Source organism: Poecilia formosa, unplaced genomic scaffold (genome assembly GCF_000485575.1).
Source record: "Poecilia formosa unplaced genomic scaffold, Poecilia_formosa-5.1.2 Scaffold323, whole genome shotgun sequence".
In the NCBI taxonomy this organism is placed as follows: Eukaryota; Metazoa; Chordata; class Actinopteri; order Cyprinodontiformes; family Poeciliidae; genus Poecilia; species Poecilia formosa.
In genome coordinates this window covers 661,547-679,783 of record NW_006800262.1, presented here as the reverse complement: position 1 = coordinate 679,783, position 18,237 = coordinate 661,547, and the positions used below count along the sequence as shown (strand labels likewise).

The 18,237-nt window shown below is 39.1% G+C and overlaps 1 protein-coding gene across 1 annotated transcript in view; it reads right to left on the bottom strand.

The window, feature by feature from the left end:
• The window catches only part of LOC103152713 (calcium-dependent secretion activator 2-like), a 220,452-nt gene that overhangs the window by 168,640 nt on the left and 33,575 nt on the right, over window positions 1–18,237 (bottom strand). Inside the window, exons 7-8 of the mRNA XM_016661313.1 lie at window positions 11,217–11,328; window positions 4,162–4,301 (exon numbers count right to left, since the gene is read on the bottom strand). Of these exons, the coding sequence (XP_016516799.1) occupies window positions 4,162–4,301; window positions 11,217–11,328 (252 nt within the window). The remainder of the gene's footprint in view (window positions 1–4,161; window positions 4,302–11,216; window positions 11,329–18,237) is intronic.

The window sequence follows — 18,237 nt, the reverse complement described above, 5'->3', positions numbered from 1 at the left end:
AACACCTTTTATTTACTTTCACTGAACACATCACAATAAAGATCAGACTGCAGTTTGTTATTTTCTTACTTTGACTGAATCGTGATAAGCTGCCTCGTTAGCAAAACTGCTACACTGCTTTCATAGACTTAAGCTTTCTTGTCAAAGGTAGCAAACATCTCATTCATATTTAACTCTTTAACTTTTAGTTAATTAGAAGAGTTTGAAACAGGAGGAGGGGCTGAGCAAGTGGACCAGCTCAGAGTGTGGAAGCCGAGAACAGATAGAAAAAAAACTAAAATGTTATGCCTTTATTTCTCACTGCCTTCAATGTAAAGCCTTTAAAACCACAAAATAAAATCTGAATGTTTTTCTATGTAAACCCTTGTGCTTAAAATGTTACACTTAAGTTATAATACCCCCCAGATATTCATTTCTATCTACCTGTTGGTTCTCCGTCACCCAGGACATGACAAAACTAAAAATAGGCTTGAAAATAAAGCAACTTAACAAGTTATAATTTAAATAGGCCATAACTTGTATTGGGAGCCATTTCAATAAATCAATGTTTATAAGGAATTTTATTAAGAGCAGTTACTCATTAAAGCTTTTTTATTTAGAACCTTAACATTTTGTAAAGGTGTAGCAGATCAGTGAGACTGAAGAAAACTTGTATAGAAGCAACATTTGAGTTTTAATTTTATTTCTCAATAAGTTGCTTACTAAGAAAAACACATTTGATGTGGATTACTAGTCATTTTTGGTCCTGCAGCCTGAATGTGGTTTAAAAACTCTTTAAACCACATTTTACGTTACATTTCAATGTAACTTTGCCGACCCCCCCAAAATTGGTCTTAAGAAATTTTCCTGTTTGTGGTCCCCCACAATGATGAGATGGGATCTCCACCCTTGTATTAGTCTCAATGTTTGCAGTTTTCTGGAGCGCAACGTGAAGCTCGACGTCATTCAGAGGTTATATATTAACTTGACATTAACAAAGACACAGTGGGACGGATCATCTGGGAAATGATGGACAATTAGAGTCTGACTAAACCTAACTGGATGTCAGACAAATTCTGGGGTTTATGCCTCCTTATTTCCAAGCCCAAAAACCGCAACCCGCGACTCATTACATCTGCAAGCGACTTTAGAAAAAAAAACAAAACAAAAAAACAACAAGCTCAAAGCTGCTTATAATAATCGGACTTGGCGACAGAAACTCTAAATAGTTCCTGTTTTTCCAGCAACAAAATGCGCATCTTCCTCTTCCCTCTATCGTTTCTGTTTCTGTCGCTGCTGATTAGTGTCGCAGAAACAGTGGTCACTCCCCAAGACGTGTAGAGGAAATTAAATTAAATTACAAAACAAAATAGTAACGCAAAGTGATTTCGATAAGTAACTGTAGCCTGACTACTGGATTTGAAATAGAAACGCGTTAGATTACTCGTTACTGAAAAAAGTGGTCTAACGTCAGTAACGTGTTACCAAGTAAGGATGTTGTTTTAGTTTTTGGCTAAAACCAACCTACAAAACATTTCCCACCTTTTCCTCTCCAGAATCAAACTTCATAGCTATTTTACAACCATCAAAGAACTTTAAGGTGACTCATTAACTGAAGGTCCACAACATCTTTTAGATTTTCTTAATGCTAATTATTTTATTAGTGAGGCAATTTTGCAAGGGTCAGTACAGCTCAACTCAGTAGCAGAAATAATCAAATGAGTAAAATCAATCATCTAGCCTATCTTTCCCTAATGCTGACACTGTGAACTAAAAAAGGGAAACTTTGAGAGAGACGGACGGAGTTTGGCATCTTGAACCCCAGAACTGGCCTGATGATGACGAAGGTGTTGCAGCAGCAGGAGGCTCACAGTGCTGGTCGATGAGGACAGACGTCTCTGCAGGTCTGATGAGCTTTCGCTTCGATGGTGAGGTCACACAGGACTTGGGTGCTGGCAGGAAGAGTACTGACTTAGAGCGGCAGGTATTGAGTCTTAGGGTGACTTCCTCATGCGCGTAGCGGTCCTCAGCTTCTTGTCTTGCAGCTCTGTAGTTCCCTTCTCCTCGTCTCACGATCTTTCTGGTCCGTTAAGATGTAGACGAGCTGGTCTCAGGGAAGGAAGGCACCAGTTCTTCCTCTTTGCCTTTGTTCTTTATCTTTATCTTCATCTTTGCCTTGGTCTTTGTCTTTGGGGTCCGAACCCAGCTGGTAAGAGAAATACAATTTGAAGCCACATGTTGCGGGGCTAACGGGTTGGTCCCCATGTGCAGAACAGTCTTCGGCTCCGTGGCCCCGGCTCTTCTTCAGCTGCAGAGTTCTTTGTCCATCTCGATCTTGGCTCGAAGCTGCCTGAAGGATCCAACCAACGATTCCTCTTTTCCACCCATCTTATAAAGGGTTTATCCACCTTTTGGTGCATTTGCATTGGCTAGCTTTGTTGCTGTGCCTGTCTCATTGGCTGACTGCTTGGACAGATGATCTCATATCCATCACTGTTTTGGAGACATTTTGACCTGATGTCTGTTCTAATGACCCCGAGTTGCTCAACAGTTGTCGGCACAACCTTTTCTTTGGAAAGTTTAAGTTCAACAATAAGCCATTGGTCCTCTCTGCTCTCCCATCAGTTTCTTTTTTCCCCTGTCCCATCTCCTACCATCTACCTCCAACACAACATCAGTGATCTTTAATTAGAGTTACACATTCTATACCATCTCAAGTTCAATGTCACAATCACATTTATAACCTTTTTAGCTTCTCTTTGATTCAGCATTCATTTATAATATGATAACCATAACTTATTAGTTTCTCTTATTATAATCATAATGTGAGTTATTACAGACGGTGTTCTGAAAAGAAACCAAGAATAATCCATTATTCTAATAATTTGATACCAAAGTTACAGTTACTTGTTTTACTTGTAAGTATTTCCACAAGTGGAAGTATAAGTATTCCTATAAGTAAGCCAATATTAATTTAAGTGTTCTACTTTAGGTCTTATTCAATTACTCAAAATGTTTAGACTTCATTCTTTAAAACTTTTATGCTTTGGAATAAGGACTATTTCATGAATCTGCAAGCTGGAAACTTACTTCCTCTTCTCTCAGGAAGCCTGCTGTTCCTGGTCCATGACACTCTTTACTCTTTCTGCCTGACTTTAATTTCTTATGATTATACAGAAAAAAGAAGTAGAATTAAAGCAAAGTTTGCAGGAGACAAAAACAACACACACAACCAGATTGACTTTATTAAAGTCTGAGTCTACTGTTGGGTCTAGATGTTACTTGTGTGATTAACTTTAAAGGTAACTTTAAATGCTGGAGATTTTACTTTTAACCTAAAATCTCCAGCATGGGGAAGTGGGATGATCTCAGGTTTTCTCGACACCGCGCACAATCAGGACTGTGCAGAGGGAGAATTCCCTTTAAGGATGAGAGTTCACCCCACTGCCCAGTGGTAACAGGATCAGAAACTGTTTGGAGCCCTTGCAGTCCAGGTAAAAGCCGTTGCCACCAGAGGAAGAACAAGTGAGAGTTGGACCTTTCCTATTTGACCTGCTTTTTGTGGTCTTATCTTTTAGGAAGGATTTTGCCGTTTTAGATTTTGACCCAAATCAAAATCCAAAAAATATCGGGAAATATTTTCAGAAGGGGTTTTTTTTGTTTGTTTGTTTGTTTGTTGTTTTGAGAGTATGGGACTCCATTATGGACTAAATTCTGCTTAAATTAAATGATTTTGCTATATTTTTGGTGATAAGCTGAGTTCCCTTTAAGGATGAGAGTTTGCCCCACTGAGTTTTTTTAAGTCTAAACTGATATTATTTTGAGAGGTTACTGCCAGCGCTCAGCTGTTTATTTCTCATTATAATGACTCATTGTTGCTATTAGATCTTTTAATCAACAATTATCCATATAAAGTATTTTAATATTTATTTAGTGATTTTAAAAGTTGTTTTCAAATATTTCCTTGATACCTGGGACAGATGCCCCTTGTAATATTAGTTATGCTTGAAGTCAAGTTGAATGTTACATGGGTTTCATCTTGCCGTGCTCAGGTCCTGCATCAGATTTATCCCTTTAACAGGTTTCTAAGGTTTTTGTGCGTTTTCACAAAATCTGATGTGTGAACAGTCAATTTCCTGCTTGAACATGAGAAACCAATGAAAGGCAATGAAAGGAACTCACCCACTATGCTTCATGTTGGGAGGCTTGTCCATCCGGACGGCCAGTTTGATCTGCAGATCTGTGTCCTGGCTGTTCTTAGGGACCACCATCCGGTGGAACTCTGCCTGCTTTGGACCACTGGTGGTGGGGATCAGGACCACCTGAAAGTGGGTGAAGAAATACAAGCCTTATGCTGGAAATGATCATGCCAAATATTTTTCTTCACTGTATCTCAACAAGTAAATTCTTAAAGCCTACTGAACCCGATATTTGCTCAGTTCTGTCTCATGCCTTGGCACCACCACTGTTTACTGGTACTCATATTTTCAAAACAAATGCTTCAGAAATATACGGCCTTCATCAAAATCCTGGGAACACTTTATTTGAAGGGGTGTGCATAAGACTGACATGACACTGTCAAAAACATGACATAACACCTGTCATGTTTATGACAGGGTAAATAATGACACTTTTAATGTAAAGTTGCTCTAAAAGTTGCATTTAAAGTCCATTAAAAATGCCAACTTTGAATTAATTTATCATAATTTACAAAATCATGCAAAGTTGGAACTTTTAATGCAACTTTTAGAGCAACTTTACATTATTTACCCTGTCATAAACATGACAGGTGTTATGTCATGTTTATGACAGTGTCATGTCAGTCTTATGCACACCCCTTCAAATAAATTGTTACCAAATCCTGTGCCCAGCTTCTATATCTTGTTTCAAAAATACTGTTGCTTTTGTTTTTTTCAATATTTAAAGTTCACATTTTTCACATAGTTCTCACATAAATTCCTAAAATGGTTTTGTCTAAGCAATTTTTTAAAACTTCCCTTAGTTTCATAATAATGTCTTCTATGTGGGTTAGGTTGTACACAGAGTTTGGCTTGTTTTTAAAAGTGCTCATGAAATTATAGTTAGATTCTAAAATACAAAACCTGTTTGCAGCTAAAATGGCAGAATTGATAAATATATCTGCCTTCTTACTTTTATAGACGTGTCTGTATTATTTCCTTTGCAAGTTAATGCTTGCAAGCAGAATTTTAGCACATAGTGTGAGGTGCAGGTGCAAATGAAAGGTCAGATAATGTGGGTGAAAACCACAGAGCAAGAAGGGCTCAAACAGGTATCAGTTAATGTGCGTTTCTATGCATTGAGTGTTTTATGTTACTGATGGTCTGAGTTTTTCCCCTTTGTTGTTTTCTTTCCTATACATGTGTGTGCCAGTGTGTGTAAAGACGGGATGTGGTCAGCTGTGAATCATATAAAGGATAACTTAATTTTGGGGCTCTGCTTCTCTGACTTCCAGAGTCAGGGTCATCAAATGTTTCTGCCTTTGAATAAAGCACTTTAAAGACAAAGCTCAAACTTTCTAATTTCTTAACAGTTTTCATTACCCATGTATTAAAGAATTTCCATAAATTTTGGCATCCCTAAGTGGGCTGGCGAGCTAGGAGATGCATGGAGTGGGACACGGATGGTTTGGCTAGCCTAGAGAAGTAGATACGCTCTAGTCCACCAAAGGCCTAGCAAACCTCCCTTGAGGAACAGATTGGCTGAGAACTGTTCTCATATTAAAGAAAAATGGGGTTTAAACCCCTGATCCAGGACTGGGGGGTCCTGGATCAGACTAATGGGAACCAGTAGCAGTAGCTAATGTAAGCCACCGCAAAAATTGAAGGAAAAAGGTGGGCTTAAGTTATCTCTACACTTCAAATTAAGGAAAACCACTGAAGAGCCATCTCACTGAAGGATAATTGGGGTCCAGACCCTCCAAATGTTCTTAGGGTTGTGGTCCATTGCCACCAGACAGTCCTATTTATAAATAAATTAGAAAAAGGTACAGGGATGAATGTGTGGATTGTGCATCGATATGAGTGACAGTATGGATTTCCAGATGGGGAAGTTTGAGTGCAAATCACCTTAAGAAAATAAGAGAGATGGATAAGGGCTGGGAATTAGAAAAAAAGAAGAAAATTAAGCAGAGAACTGCATGATGAATGCTGTAAAATGTGGATGAATGAAGCAGAAGAGACAGAAAGAAGAACTGAATTGAATTGAAATTGGTGGGGAAAAGATTTGAGTGGAGCAGTGGGAGGGGACCACTGATGATGCCAGTTTCCCCAGTGCTCCACTGCCATATGTGCCCTCTTCTACCATCAGTGGTTCTTCGTCTCTGTAACTGTATATTTCCAGGCTGAAGCTTCAGGACAGTCCCAGCCTCGGCAAGTAATTAAGCCAGAATTAAAGAGAACCACAAGATGAGCCTGTGTCATCCAAAACCAGAAGACATACACCTAGAAAAATGGCTCCAAGGCTACTTGATGCTGAAAATAAGATCCAGGCCTGTCTGAGGTGCAGGTCAATGCTCCCATGCTTGAAGTTTCAGGACCAACTGGCCCAGTGATGGTGTGCAAATCTTGGACAGGTGGAGGTCCAACTGGGGCAGAAATACATTACATTTTGGCTGAAAAAGTGAAACCCAGCGACATGGCTAGCCTTACCTGACAGGCTGGCTTCTTGGAGACAATAATGATTATCATCTTGCTGCAAAGGAACTCTGTGCCAGCATAAAAACAAAGTTTCCAGCTCAAACCGACTCCACAGCTCTGCAGTGTGTCAAACACTGCCCAGTTGGGCCAGCTGCAGAGTTCTTACGACGAATATGGGAAGTTTTAACAAATATTTTGACCTGACAAAACCACAAGGAAACCTTCCTCAAACTCCTGAAGCCTGGGAAAAACTTCTCTTTGCCTACATAATGGATGGACTGCTGCCTGAGGTTGCAGCTGTAACCAGCATCTCCTTGATGCCATGGCTGAAGACCTGGCATGAAGCTGGAGGACTTAGAAAGACATGTCCTCCACAGACATGATGCATTGACTGACCGCAAGAAGAGAAAAACAGAGAGAAGAAACACAAATTTACATCATGCAGCCCTGACCATGTTTTCGGCCGTCAAGATCACACACAACTTGCGTGGAAGAGGCCTTGGTGGACGCAGGGAATCTGATGGAGGACAGGGTCAATCCTGGCCCGGATCATGTGTCACCTCTGTGGAAAAATCGCCAGTGGAGAACTAAGGTGGACTGATTGGAGGTTTGCACCCTGGGCTGAACCGCCTCACCACTTTTGGAGGGCACTGCCAAGGAGATTGAGGTTCCACATACACACCGCTACGTCCAAAGAATGTTAAAATGGCACCAGCTTCAACTGATCTGAATACCTTACTTAGAAAGTAGGAAGAACATTTTGACAGGAACATACTCCATGTACATTTCCCCACTTTCAAAAAAATGTCTGTTTTAATAATGCCTGTTAAAGGAAAATATGTTGATTTTATTATTGATTCTGGAGCTACACATTCTGTGCCGTCTACAAAATTGCTAGGGGAAACACCAAAACCTAGTGGGAGGTGTACATATTCTGTCTCAGCGTCTGGTAACATGGAGAAAGAAAATGTTTCTGTTCTGCTTGGTTGCAACACAAACTGTGGGTTATAATTAAAACATTAATTTTTAGTGTTTAATTAATTATGATTAATCCTCCTTCTGGGCAGAGATTTGATGTGCAGATTAAATATTAATCTTGTTTTAGCTGCATAAGGGGTGTGTGTAATCACTCCCAGAGACTTCACAGATTCTGAAATCTGCTATACATCTGGGCACTGGGCTCCTCCTGAGACGCTGTATGCTTATCAATGAAGCTTCCAACAGAGTCAGCTGCTAATCATTTTTTGGATCTGGTTAAAAATGTTGTTCAACCCAGAACTGACCTTATGTCACCTGATGACCTTCACTTTACATTTGATGTTTTCAGTGATCCAGATTCTGACTATGACCAGACTTGGTACAAAATTAAGACTGAAAGATTACAATTTCCTGATTTGTTCTGGGATTAGTTTCAGTAAATATCACTGCTGAACAAAACAAATGTTATGTTCAAAATTCTGTTCTGCATGTTTTCTTGGCAAAACCACCAGACAGGAAATGGAGGATTTGTGCTCATTTCTCAGGTGTTGTCTCCATGTTGCAGACTGGCAACCGACCCCACTTTCTTATGTGTTCTATTCAAATTCTATTAATCTATTTAAACATTCATGCACCTCTACTTTGATGTGCAGGCACTGTGCAGCTGGCTCCACCGTCACAGCTCTTCCTGTCTGCTGCGTCTGCCGTGTCACTCCCAGAGCTGGATCAGCTGCCTGATTTTCTAAACACAAATATGACGTGGTCCTCATCCGAAACTGTGAATGTGTAGTAATAAAACCAAACTCTGATTTTTGCTCATGCCAAAAACAATATTCCTTAAGACCAGTATTTTTGGTAGGAATTGGACCAGTTTTTGACTTCTAAAATCTGGTGTGGCTGTTCCATGTTCAACCACATGGACTCCTTTGTCCATGTGGACCAGGGGTCCCCAAACTACGGCCCGCGGGCCGGATCCGGCCCGCCACGTCATTTGGTCCGGCCCCCTGAACAATGCCGGATCCGGCCCGCCTCCTCATACCAGAGAGCATTCAGTGTTTTTCATATATTGTATTTTCCGGTTTATATGTGGATTTTTCTTCAACCACCAGGGGGCTCTTGAGCATATGTGAAAGTAACTTTCCCTCAATGGAATATATACCAGTCAGTCCCAGTCACCGTTTCACTCACGGTTTTTTCCATTTGCATTCTGGGTAAAAAAATCTATGTAAAAACGCGAATGTCTCGTCTCCTCCCCCCCCAGACAGTTTCAAAGACAGAACCCCCCCACACTCCCCCACCCCCATAGAATTTTCTAAGGTTTCTTTTTCCAAAAACTAAGACCGGCCCCCGACCAGAGAAAGGAACAGCTATGTGGCCCTTGCAGGAAAAAGTTTGGGGACCCCTGATGTGGACAAAGGAGTCCATGTGGTCCAAAGGAGTCCAGAAAAAGGAGTCCAGAAAATCAGATCCTCTGGAACTCCAAAACAAATGGAGATATTACGTCTGCGAACTTCCATCCCAAATCCTAACACCATTTTGTATCAAGTTCCCAAAACAGCAACTGATTTCTCAGCGGTTGACCTGTTAAATGCTTTTTTCTCAGTTGATGTTCATCCTGACAGCCATTTTATTTGCTTTTGAGTTAAATGGAAAACCATAGTCATTTATCAGACTCTGTCAGGGCTAATCCAAAGTTCCAACAATCTACAATTCAGCCCTCTAAGAATTTCTGTCAGATCTTGTCTTGACCCCTGACTCTGTCCTGTTGCAATATGTCAATGACCCTCTACTTCATCTCCATCTGAACAACAATGCAATCAGGACAAGCTCACACTGCTGAGACATTTAGGTGAAAGAGGCCGCAAGGTTTCAAAGTCAAAATTCCAATTTGTGCAACAGCAGGTTACTTTCTTAGATCATGTCCTCTCAAAAAACGACTACTGCCAAGGCTGCCAGGAGGCTGAAACCAGCACGTCGTCTTCTGACATGCTTATCAAAACATTCAGAGATCCAAAATGTTTGTAACTTTATTAAAAAATTTTTTTTAAAAATCATCAAAACGTGTTCAAAGTAATAACTCAATAAAAGAATAATCTCAATGTTTGTTTCAATGAGGTGTTGCACAATTCTGTGCATTTTGGTTCCACTAAAAAAAAAGGCAACTCAAAGACCGACTGACGAGCAGAGCACGAGTTTAAATTAGCTAAATCGGTTAACCAACCACCGCTATGTTCAGGGGAGCGCTTATCAATAATTGCAAAATAAAATAATCTCTGTTTGGCTTGCAGAGTGCATGCCATGGCAACGGGTGTACTTAAACAACAAAAAGAGAAAGAGAGAAAAAAGAAAGAGAGGTAGAGAGAGAAAGAGAGTAAAAAGGTACGAGTGATTTTGCGGGATGTTTTACTTTTATTTATCTTTGCTGTAAACAAAAGTAGGAACATTTTTGCAGTGTCTGGGAAATATGTGGATAAAAATTTGTGGACAGCATAAGGCCTGTAATAATCAACTTCCTGTTTGTCAGTAAATCATCTTTCATACAACTAATATGGTTTGACTTCCTTACAACACCTTTGTTTCTCTCTTTGACTTTCTGTCAAAACTATAAACCCATCTATTAGGAAGAATTCTACTCCACCAGTGAAACAGTGGTCTTCAGAAACACAATTGAACAGTAATGTAGTTCACATGGATCATTTTAAAAAGGATAATGGTATTTTATGCCACCATGATATTAAAATAATAACAGTACTTGACTGAATACCAAAATGAATCAGTGGTAATGTAATGCAGGATGATAAAGAAGACCAAAACAGACAGATAAGAAAACAGAATCACGGACAACACACTTTGGTTTCTGATCGTCGTGACTGCTGACTGAACAGAAAAGGCTCTAGGATCAACTAAGCCTGGCTGTCAGCCTGGTCTGGAGCAGGTTAGCTGTACAGGATAAATTGCCATCATAACTACTGCTTTTGTAAAAACAAATGGAGTTTTAATTCAGACAGGATATTTGGAAAATCCCTGATTTATCCGCCATCCTGGTTTTGTGAAACAGCCCTCTAGCCATTAGGAGGACGCAGCTGGAACCAAAACACTGCTGAGTCAGGTGGTATTGTCAGTCTGCTATTACTGAGGCCTGTCCCTGGGTTTCAGGACATTTAACAGTGATACATGTACCACTGCTTAAGAGGTAGAAGGTCTAAAACAAACAACTGGAAATTAAATCTTGCTTATCCAGTATTTCACAAACTATAGTTTGCTGTTGCTATTGGTTTATCAGGTTTACTTTACAGTTTTAACCAACAGAGCAGAGGGCCACACAATATGGAAGATATCTGTTACAAACAGCTTGGATTCGAAATTTGGAAGGTGAGGGAGGAGACCTGTGACTAAATGTAAATTAATCTCAACTCTTACTGCCATTAGAATATATTGCAGTAATATTGCAAGTACACATTGTCCTAACAGCATGCTGCCTTTCTTCATGAGGAGAAAAAAATTCTTCCAAAAATATTTCCAATCCTTAGAAAGCAACTAATCTAACTCAGCCATCAGTGGTTAATTCACAAGCATTTATTTCCATTTCATTTTTGAACTTACCCTGCCCAGTTCCTTGTCTTCCAGAGCCAAGACACCAGTGCTTTCTGTAAAGAGCTTTACTTTAACCAAAGGCAAGGGATGAGTTGTAGAGAAGTCTCCCTGAGTACTCCATCTACAAAACACCAAATTAGAAACTATGAAACAATAAATATGATGAAATATAGTGATCAAAACAACATCAAATACTTTGCTCCCCCACACAGTGGGGGAGCAAAGTATTCAGACCCATCTTAATTTAACTCTGTTTCATTGCAGCCATTTGCTAAAATCAAAAAAGTTATTATTTCTCATGAATGTACACTCAGCATCATATCTTAGACAATGTTGCATATTTTAAATCATGTAGTACAACAAAAAATAGAGACCCTTGTACTGAGTTTAGACGCATAGAAGGCTTTTGACTCGGTCAGATGGTTCTTTCTTTAAAACATGATGTCCAAGTTTGTGTTCCACCAAACCATAATTAATGTAATTGCAGCATTGTACAACAAACTATCAGCTAGGATAAAATCAACTGACACCCATCAGATCCCTGTTCTTTAGAAAACAGATCTTTGTTTCACTGCTCCTTTTTGCCCTTTTCATAGAGCCGTTAAGTAGGAGGTAAGACAGAGGCCAGACATAACAGGAGTTCAAACGGCATCTGGGGAACAAAAGTTGTCACTGTTTGCAGATAAATTATTGTTAGCAGTGGTGTGCCTATCTATTGGCAACTGATCATAATCAGCCAATTTTTGTGAAAAAGTATATGATCATGATCCCTGATCATTATCTTTTGTTGCCGATCACAAAGACCAGTCACCTGTATCTCATACTTTGCAGCCTTCAGAAGTCAGTGTGCAGCATATCTCCTCCTTTCCTTCTCACTGTGCAGCAAATTCTAAGCCATGTCATGTGGAACTTTAACGCTCTGAGAGTAAATGGGTAAGTTTGCGTCTTGTGACAGAAAAATACATCGGGGGTGAAGGACCAAAATGCATCAACACGACAAATTTAACATGACATTTAAAAAACAAGTTCTTAATGGAGTATGGTCAGTTATCGAGGCTCACTGCAGAAAAAAAAAACAGCACACAACTACCCACACTCACCCAGATGAGCATGACAGTCAGAAAGCTAATAAAAAGAAAAATTATTTAAAAGTCATCGGGGTGTAATAGGCTGGGTTCTGCCCTCACTGTTGGACCGGCACTACATGGTATGAAGAAGTAATATTTCAGTCGTAGCCCCGTTCGAGCTCCACCTGACAGAGGACTCTCAAATCAAACGTCTGCTTGATGCTGCACAGGTAAGTTAAAAATAAAAAAAATAAGATAAAGGATTTCCCCCAGAAAACTTGCTAAGCCCGGTGGTCTGGCGCTGAGGCAGTCCACCAGCAGCCCACCTTATTTTTGTATTAAAAGATGTTAAGTTGACAGGAAATGGAAAAATATTACTGGGTAAATATATGTTACTGGAAGACATCGCCAGTGAAATGCCATTTAAATCCTCAACTATTCATAAAACCTTGGACCAACCCTGCATGATGAGCTGCACAACAACAAAAACAGGAGATATAATTTCATGCTTCTAATGTGGCTTAATAGCGCTTCCATTTTGTGTCTGTTGAGTTTTTAATGAGCGCCACAGAAACAGTTTTGGTTGTCCAAGCTTTATGGGACAAGATTTTAAGATCTCCGCACTCATTAACTCTGGCTGACAAAGTGGACAAATTAAACCAGCAAGCACATAATTCTTTGTTCACAAAGATAAATCATTCTCGACGGTCCTCAACATGCACCTCTGACAGAGCAACTATAAATTATACTTGTGGTTCACATTGACTCTTGACTCCTTGAGCAGCTCTCGACTCCTACCCTGATGAAACGTTCTGCAAAGAAACATCATTCTCATGATGGGGTTGATGTAAATATCCATACAGGTCAGCCTGTGTCCAGTTTAAGTGAAACTGGACACGTGCCAAGGTAAACTTCAAATAGCACGTGAGGCAAAGCACAGAGGTGTCAGCAGTGTGATTGGTCCGCGCTCCTGGCTTTGTGGCTTGTTTAAATGCACCAACAAGGTTTAACAAGGTTTATAAACCCATCTTTTAGGAAGAATTCTACTCTGCCTATTTAAAAAAAATTAAGCAGCTTTTTTTTTATTATTATCACTAATTTTTTTAATAAACAAGCAATGCTTAGTCTGGCGGGGGGGCAAGGAAAGACAGGTCGCCAGTCTTATGATGCACTCGGGGAAACCCTGTAATTACGTATGCTTTAAAACTTTCACTGTCCTAACATGATAGACAATCTGTGAAAAAGAAAAAAGAGCTCCTCTGACTCCTCCCTGTGTTCTGCAGAATTAATCAGAGCCAGAACAAAATAATTAGCTCTGCTCTGAGGCCGTTTTGATTTAGTAATGTAGGACTTTTTATTTTAAATCAACCTGAATTTACGATAAATGAATGTTTCCTTTTTTACTTGACATTATTTGACATAGGCAGTGTTGTGAGATTTATTTGATTTTATGTATAATTTAGGGTGTTGAAAGCCTTAGTCTTAATTATTGTATTACTGATCGCAGGTTTTTCATTTGTCTTTCTGACTAATTACTGCAAGTTTTTGTCTGAATTGGGTGATTTTATGGTTACATTTTGCCAGATCACATAGTAGCATTTATACCTAAAGCGAAAAAATTGACAGCTAATCCATGTGATCGGAATCGGTGATCGGTATCACAATAGGCAGCAAAAAATCTGATCAGAGCATCACTAACTGTTAACTGTAACAAACGCAGCTCAAACTCTACGCATACTTATGGAGATAACTGAAGAATATAGTTCATTATCGAGTTACAAAATAAACATTAAAAAGACTCAGGTTTCAATACTAATACAATCCACAGAACAAAATTAGAAGCTTGTCCAAATGGAATTGGAAAGCAAAATCCATAACATTTTTAGAGGTCACATTATCAAAGGATTTATCCAGGATTATTTGATGTCAACTAATGTCAAAGCTGAAATTTGATATACAGAGATGGAATTTGGTCCCTTTTTCAAATTTATATTCCAGAATAGAGTTGGTCAGGAAGAACATTCTTCCATACTTGCTATATCTATTTTAATGTCTACCTATTTAGGTTCCAGAAAGGTGTTTCTTAGAATGGGACAGATTAATAGCGCAAGCAGTATAGTTAAAGAAGGAGAAAGATAGATGGGGTCTTCCCAACTTGCAGAACTATTACCTTGAAGCTTAGTTTACAGTGCTTTTATACAGGAGGCACAACAGTGTAAGAAATACCTTTAAATATCAGTTTTAATGGACAACGATTTACAAGAGGGGCTGACGATGCCACGAGTCAACGCTACGCACAATGCTGGACTCTTGGAGAAAAATACAGTTTGGGCACCCCTGATAATCTTAAATATCTTCAGGCCAGGCTGGCCAGGTCAGGCCTGATGCAAATCTTGGGTTTTTGCGTCAGCTATTTCAATTTGATATATCAATTAACTGATGGGCAGTGTATTGAAATGAGGCTTCAGAAAATGTGCAATATTCATTATAACAAAATTTGATAGGTGCAAAAATGTGGGCACTCCTGCATTTATTGATTTTTTTCTTTATGTACTTGTCACTTATTTATTGGAACACAAAATTGGTTTGGTAAGCTAATCAAGATTTGAACTTCATAGACAGATGTATTCAATCATGAGAAAAAGTATTTAAGATGGCCAGTTGTTATTCCCCTCTTTGCAACTCCTCTGAGGACTGGCAATATGGGGTCCACAAAACAAAAAAACATTATGATTTAGGGGAAGGATACAAAAATCAATGCTGCCATTTTCCACTGTGAAGAATGTAGTAAGGAAATCAAAGACCTCAGGCACAGTTCTCGTTAAGCTCAAATGTGGCAGGTAAAGAAAAATATTAGAGGCCGAGAAGAAGGATGGGGAGAACAGCCAAATACAATCCACAGACCACCTCCATAGATCTACAACCTCACCTTACTGCAGATGGTGTCACTGTGCATCTTTCAACAATTCAGTGCACTTTGAACAAGAAGAAGCTCTATGGGAGATTGATGCGGCAGAAGCCGTTTCTGCCAGCACACCACAACCAGAGTCACTGCAAGTATGGAAAAGCAAATTTGGATATTTTGGGATAAACTGCTCTTGACTGATGTTTGGTCACAACAACGTGCATTATGCATGGCGCCAAAAAACAGCATTCCAAAAACATTTGCGACCCACTGTAAAATTTGGTGGCTGTGTGGCCAATGCAGGCACTGGGAATCTTGTTAAAGTTGAGGGTTGCATGGATTCCACTGCATACCAGCAGATTCTTGAGAATAATGTTCAAGAATTAGTTACAAAGTTATGCTGGGAATGGATATTTTAACCAGACAATAATCCAAAACACAGTTCCAAAACTACTCATTCAAGCAGAGGAACAAATTCTGTCTGCAATGGTCCTCCCCAGTCTGCAGACCTGAATAGCATCATCTGTGGGATGATTTGAAGTGGAGACATTTCATTTGAAGGCTGGACTCTGAAAGATAAAACACTGCTGCTAATGCTTCCCTCCCTACAGAAAATTCACATTCCTAGTGTGTCTCTCTCTCTCCCTCAGACAGTTCCTCCTGCTGCCACTTACAGGAGAATAAATCCTGCTATTAAAACAAAATTTGCTCCATTTGAAAAACTGAGGTAACACTTTATTTGAAGGGGTGTGAATAAGACTGACATGACACTGTCATAAACATCAGTAAGTCTTCATGAATATTTATGACTGTTGTCATAAAGTGTCATTCGGTAAATCATGACACTTTTAATACAAAGTTGACATTATTCAAAATGCCTTTGTTATGACGACTTGACATTAACCAAGAAATCATGATCTGACATAAATTTGTTATAAAAGTATTACCAATTAAACTTTAAAAATTTGCTATTTGTAGTAATATTATAAAGCTCTGCCATGTTGTTTAGTCTTAATTTTCTTAATTTAATCGATCCTAAAGTTTTACAGCAAGATGTCTACAAAGCACTTATGAACTTAGCATTTGAAACATTATTTAAGGCTGTTTTAACCCTTGTGCATGCGAGGACTGAGGCAAACGTAGAGAACTGTGGCAAATGATACAAGTTTTACGTGTGTGGGGTCAGTTGGACCCCATTTCTAAACACAAGGGTTAAGTAGTGCAATACACCATCTCCACCAGTGAGAGGCAGCAGTGTGTTGATGAAAAAGAAATCTTCCATATTGTGGGGCCCATAGAACACGTAGACCCCTCATGGGGTGGGTCGGCCCGTTGCTGCGATACGCAACAGCGTCCGCCATATTGAATGTGGAATATGTGCCAGTAAGGTAATACAAGTAAATGGACCGAACTTCATAAAGTGCCGTTTTACAAAGTATGTTAAATTAATACCTGCCATTGACACATTTTCTCACACACATTAATATATTTGGCAATCAAATAAATTACTAAAGAGAGCGTTTCTAACTTTTGATGTGATTATTTAATTGTTTTGGGGCATTTCTGAGTAATGAGCACAACGTTTTATTTGATAGAAATTATTCTGATAATTTTTATATTGAAATTGATGAACAGACACACTTTTACAGTGTTTAATTAAAGAACATATTGACATAATTCCATAACTTAATGTACATTTAACGTTTCATGACAAGAAACAAGTAATTTTCTTGTACTTATTTTTATACATTATTGAGAAATGACTTTTGATTTATAAATCAGTCATTATCAAACATTAAACTACATATTTTTCTTACTTTTTTCCAGAGAATTTACAGTATGTCAACTCTGCTATTGACAGCAAAGAGTGAAAATAACTCCAACAGAGTAAATTCTTTTTATTTCATTACATAAGCTGTATTAATACACTAATACTTCAGATTGAGATATTTAAAAATACACAAAAAGTGAAAGAATAAAACATTTATGTATTATACTGGGAACACTGGTCACAGGCAGGGCTTCAGTCTGCTGGTTTCACTGGGAGAACTCGATGACTTCTGAGACGTCCTGGTTCACAGGCTAAAGCCAAGGATAACAGAGAAATTATCCAAAAGTGTAATAGAAAACACATACACGTTTCCTTCCTATTCAGAAAAAGACATTTTCAGCATGTTTGGCTCTGACTCGTAGCATCTTTATAGCTAAATACCGACATGGTGAAGCTGAGCTGGAAACAGACTGAAGAACAGCAGCTCCAGCTCTGATCTTGACTGATCTTTCCTCACTAAATCCTCTGGTTTTTAATGAACTTCTCCAACAGCGGGTTTTCATCACCTCTCCCTCATTAGAAAACAGTATGAAATCGTTAGCTGCTATGCTAACAATCAGCGGTTATTTCAGGCCAATTTAGCTACATAGGAAATATTTCTCGGTTGTTTAGAAGCGAATTTCTGGCTGCAAAGTAATTCTGATCTTTCATCCTTACCTGTGAAAGGTAAAGCCAATGAATCCAGTTTGTTTCGTAAAACAGTTGAAACAGGTTCACACAGCACAGGACTTAATGAGCTCCGATCCATAGACATCGCTCTGCTGCCACATAGAAGATGGCGGACGCTGTTACGTACGACTCAGCGCTCCATGAGGCGTCTACGTATTTACGTCTATGGTGGGGCAAACCTAATACAAGTTATAACGGCCAGACCTCCTGTTTAAAAAGAAGCTGACGTTTGTCACCTAATACATATGAGGTATGTGTCTTATTAACTTTACATTTTCTTTGAGAAAATAACATTAACTATGTTCTCTTTCTTTGTAATGTTAGCTATGAGCAATTCAAGCCAATCCTACCTTGCTATTACAAGAACAGCTGTAATTTCTGAGCATTTCTGGACACCTTCAAAGAGCTGCTTCCAGGAAATGAAGACAAGAAGAAGAGCTCCTGTTTTCAGAGCATTACAGGAAGACTATTACGAAGGAGATGGCTGACATAATCAAAGCAAAAAATGTTACTGTTGAAAGAACCTACAAGCAAGAAGTAACCAAGCACAAGGCACTC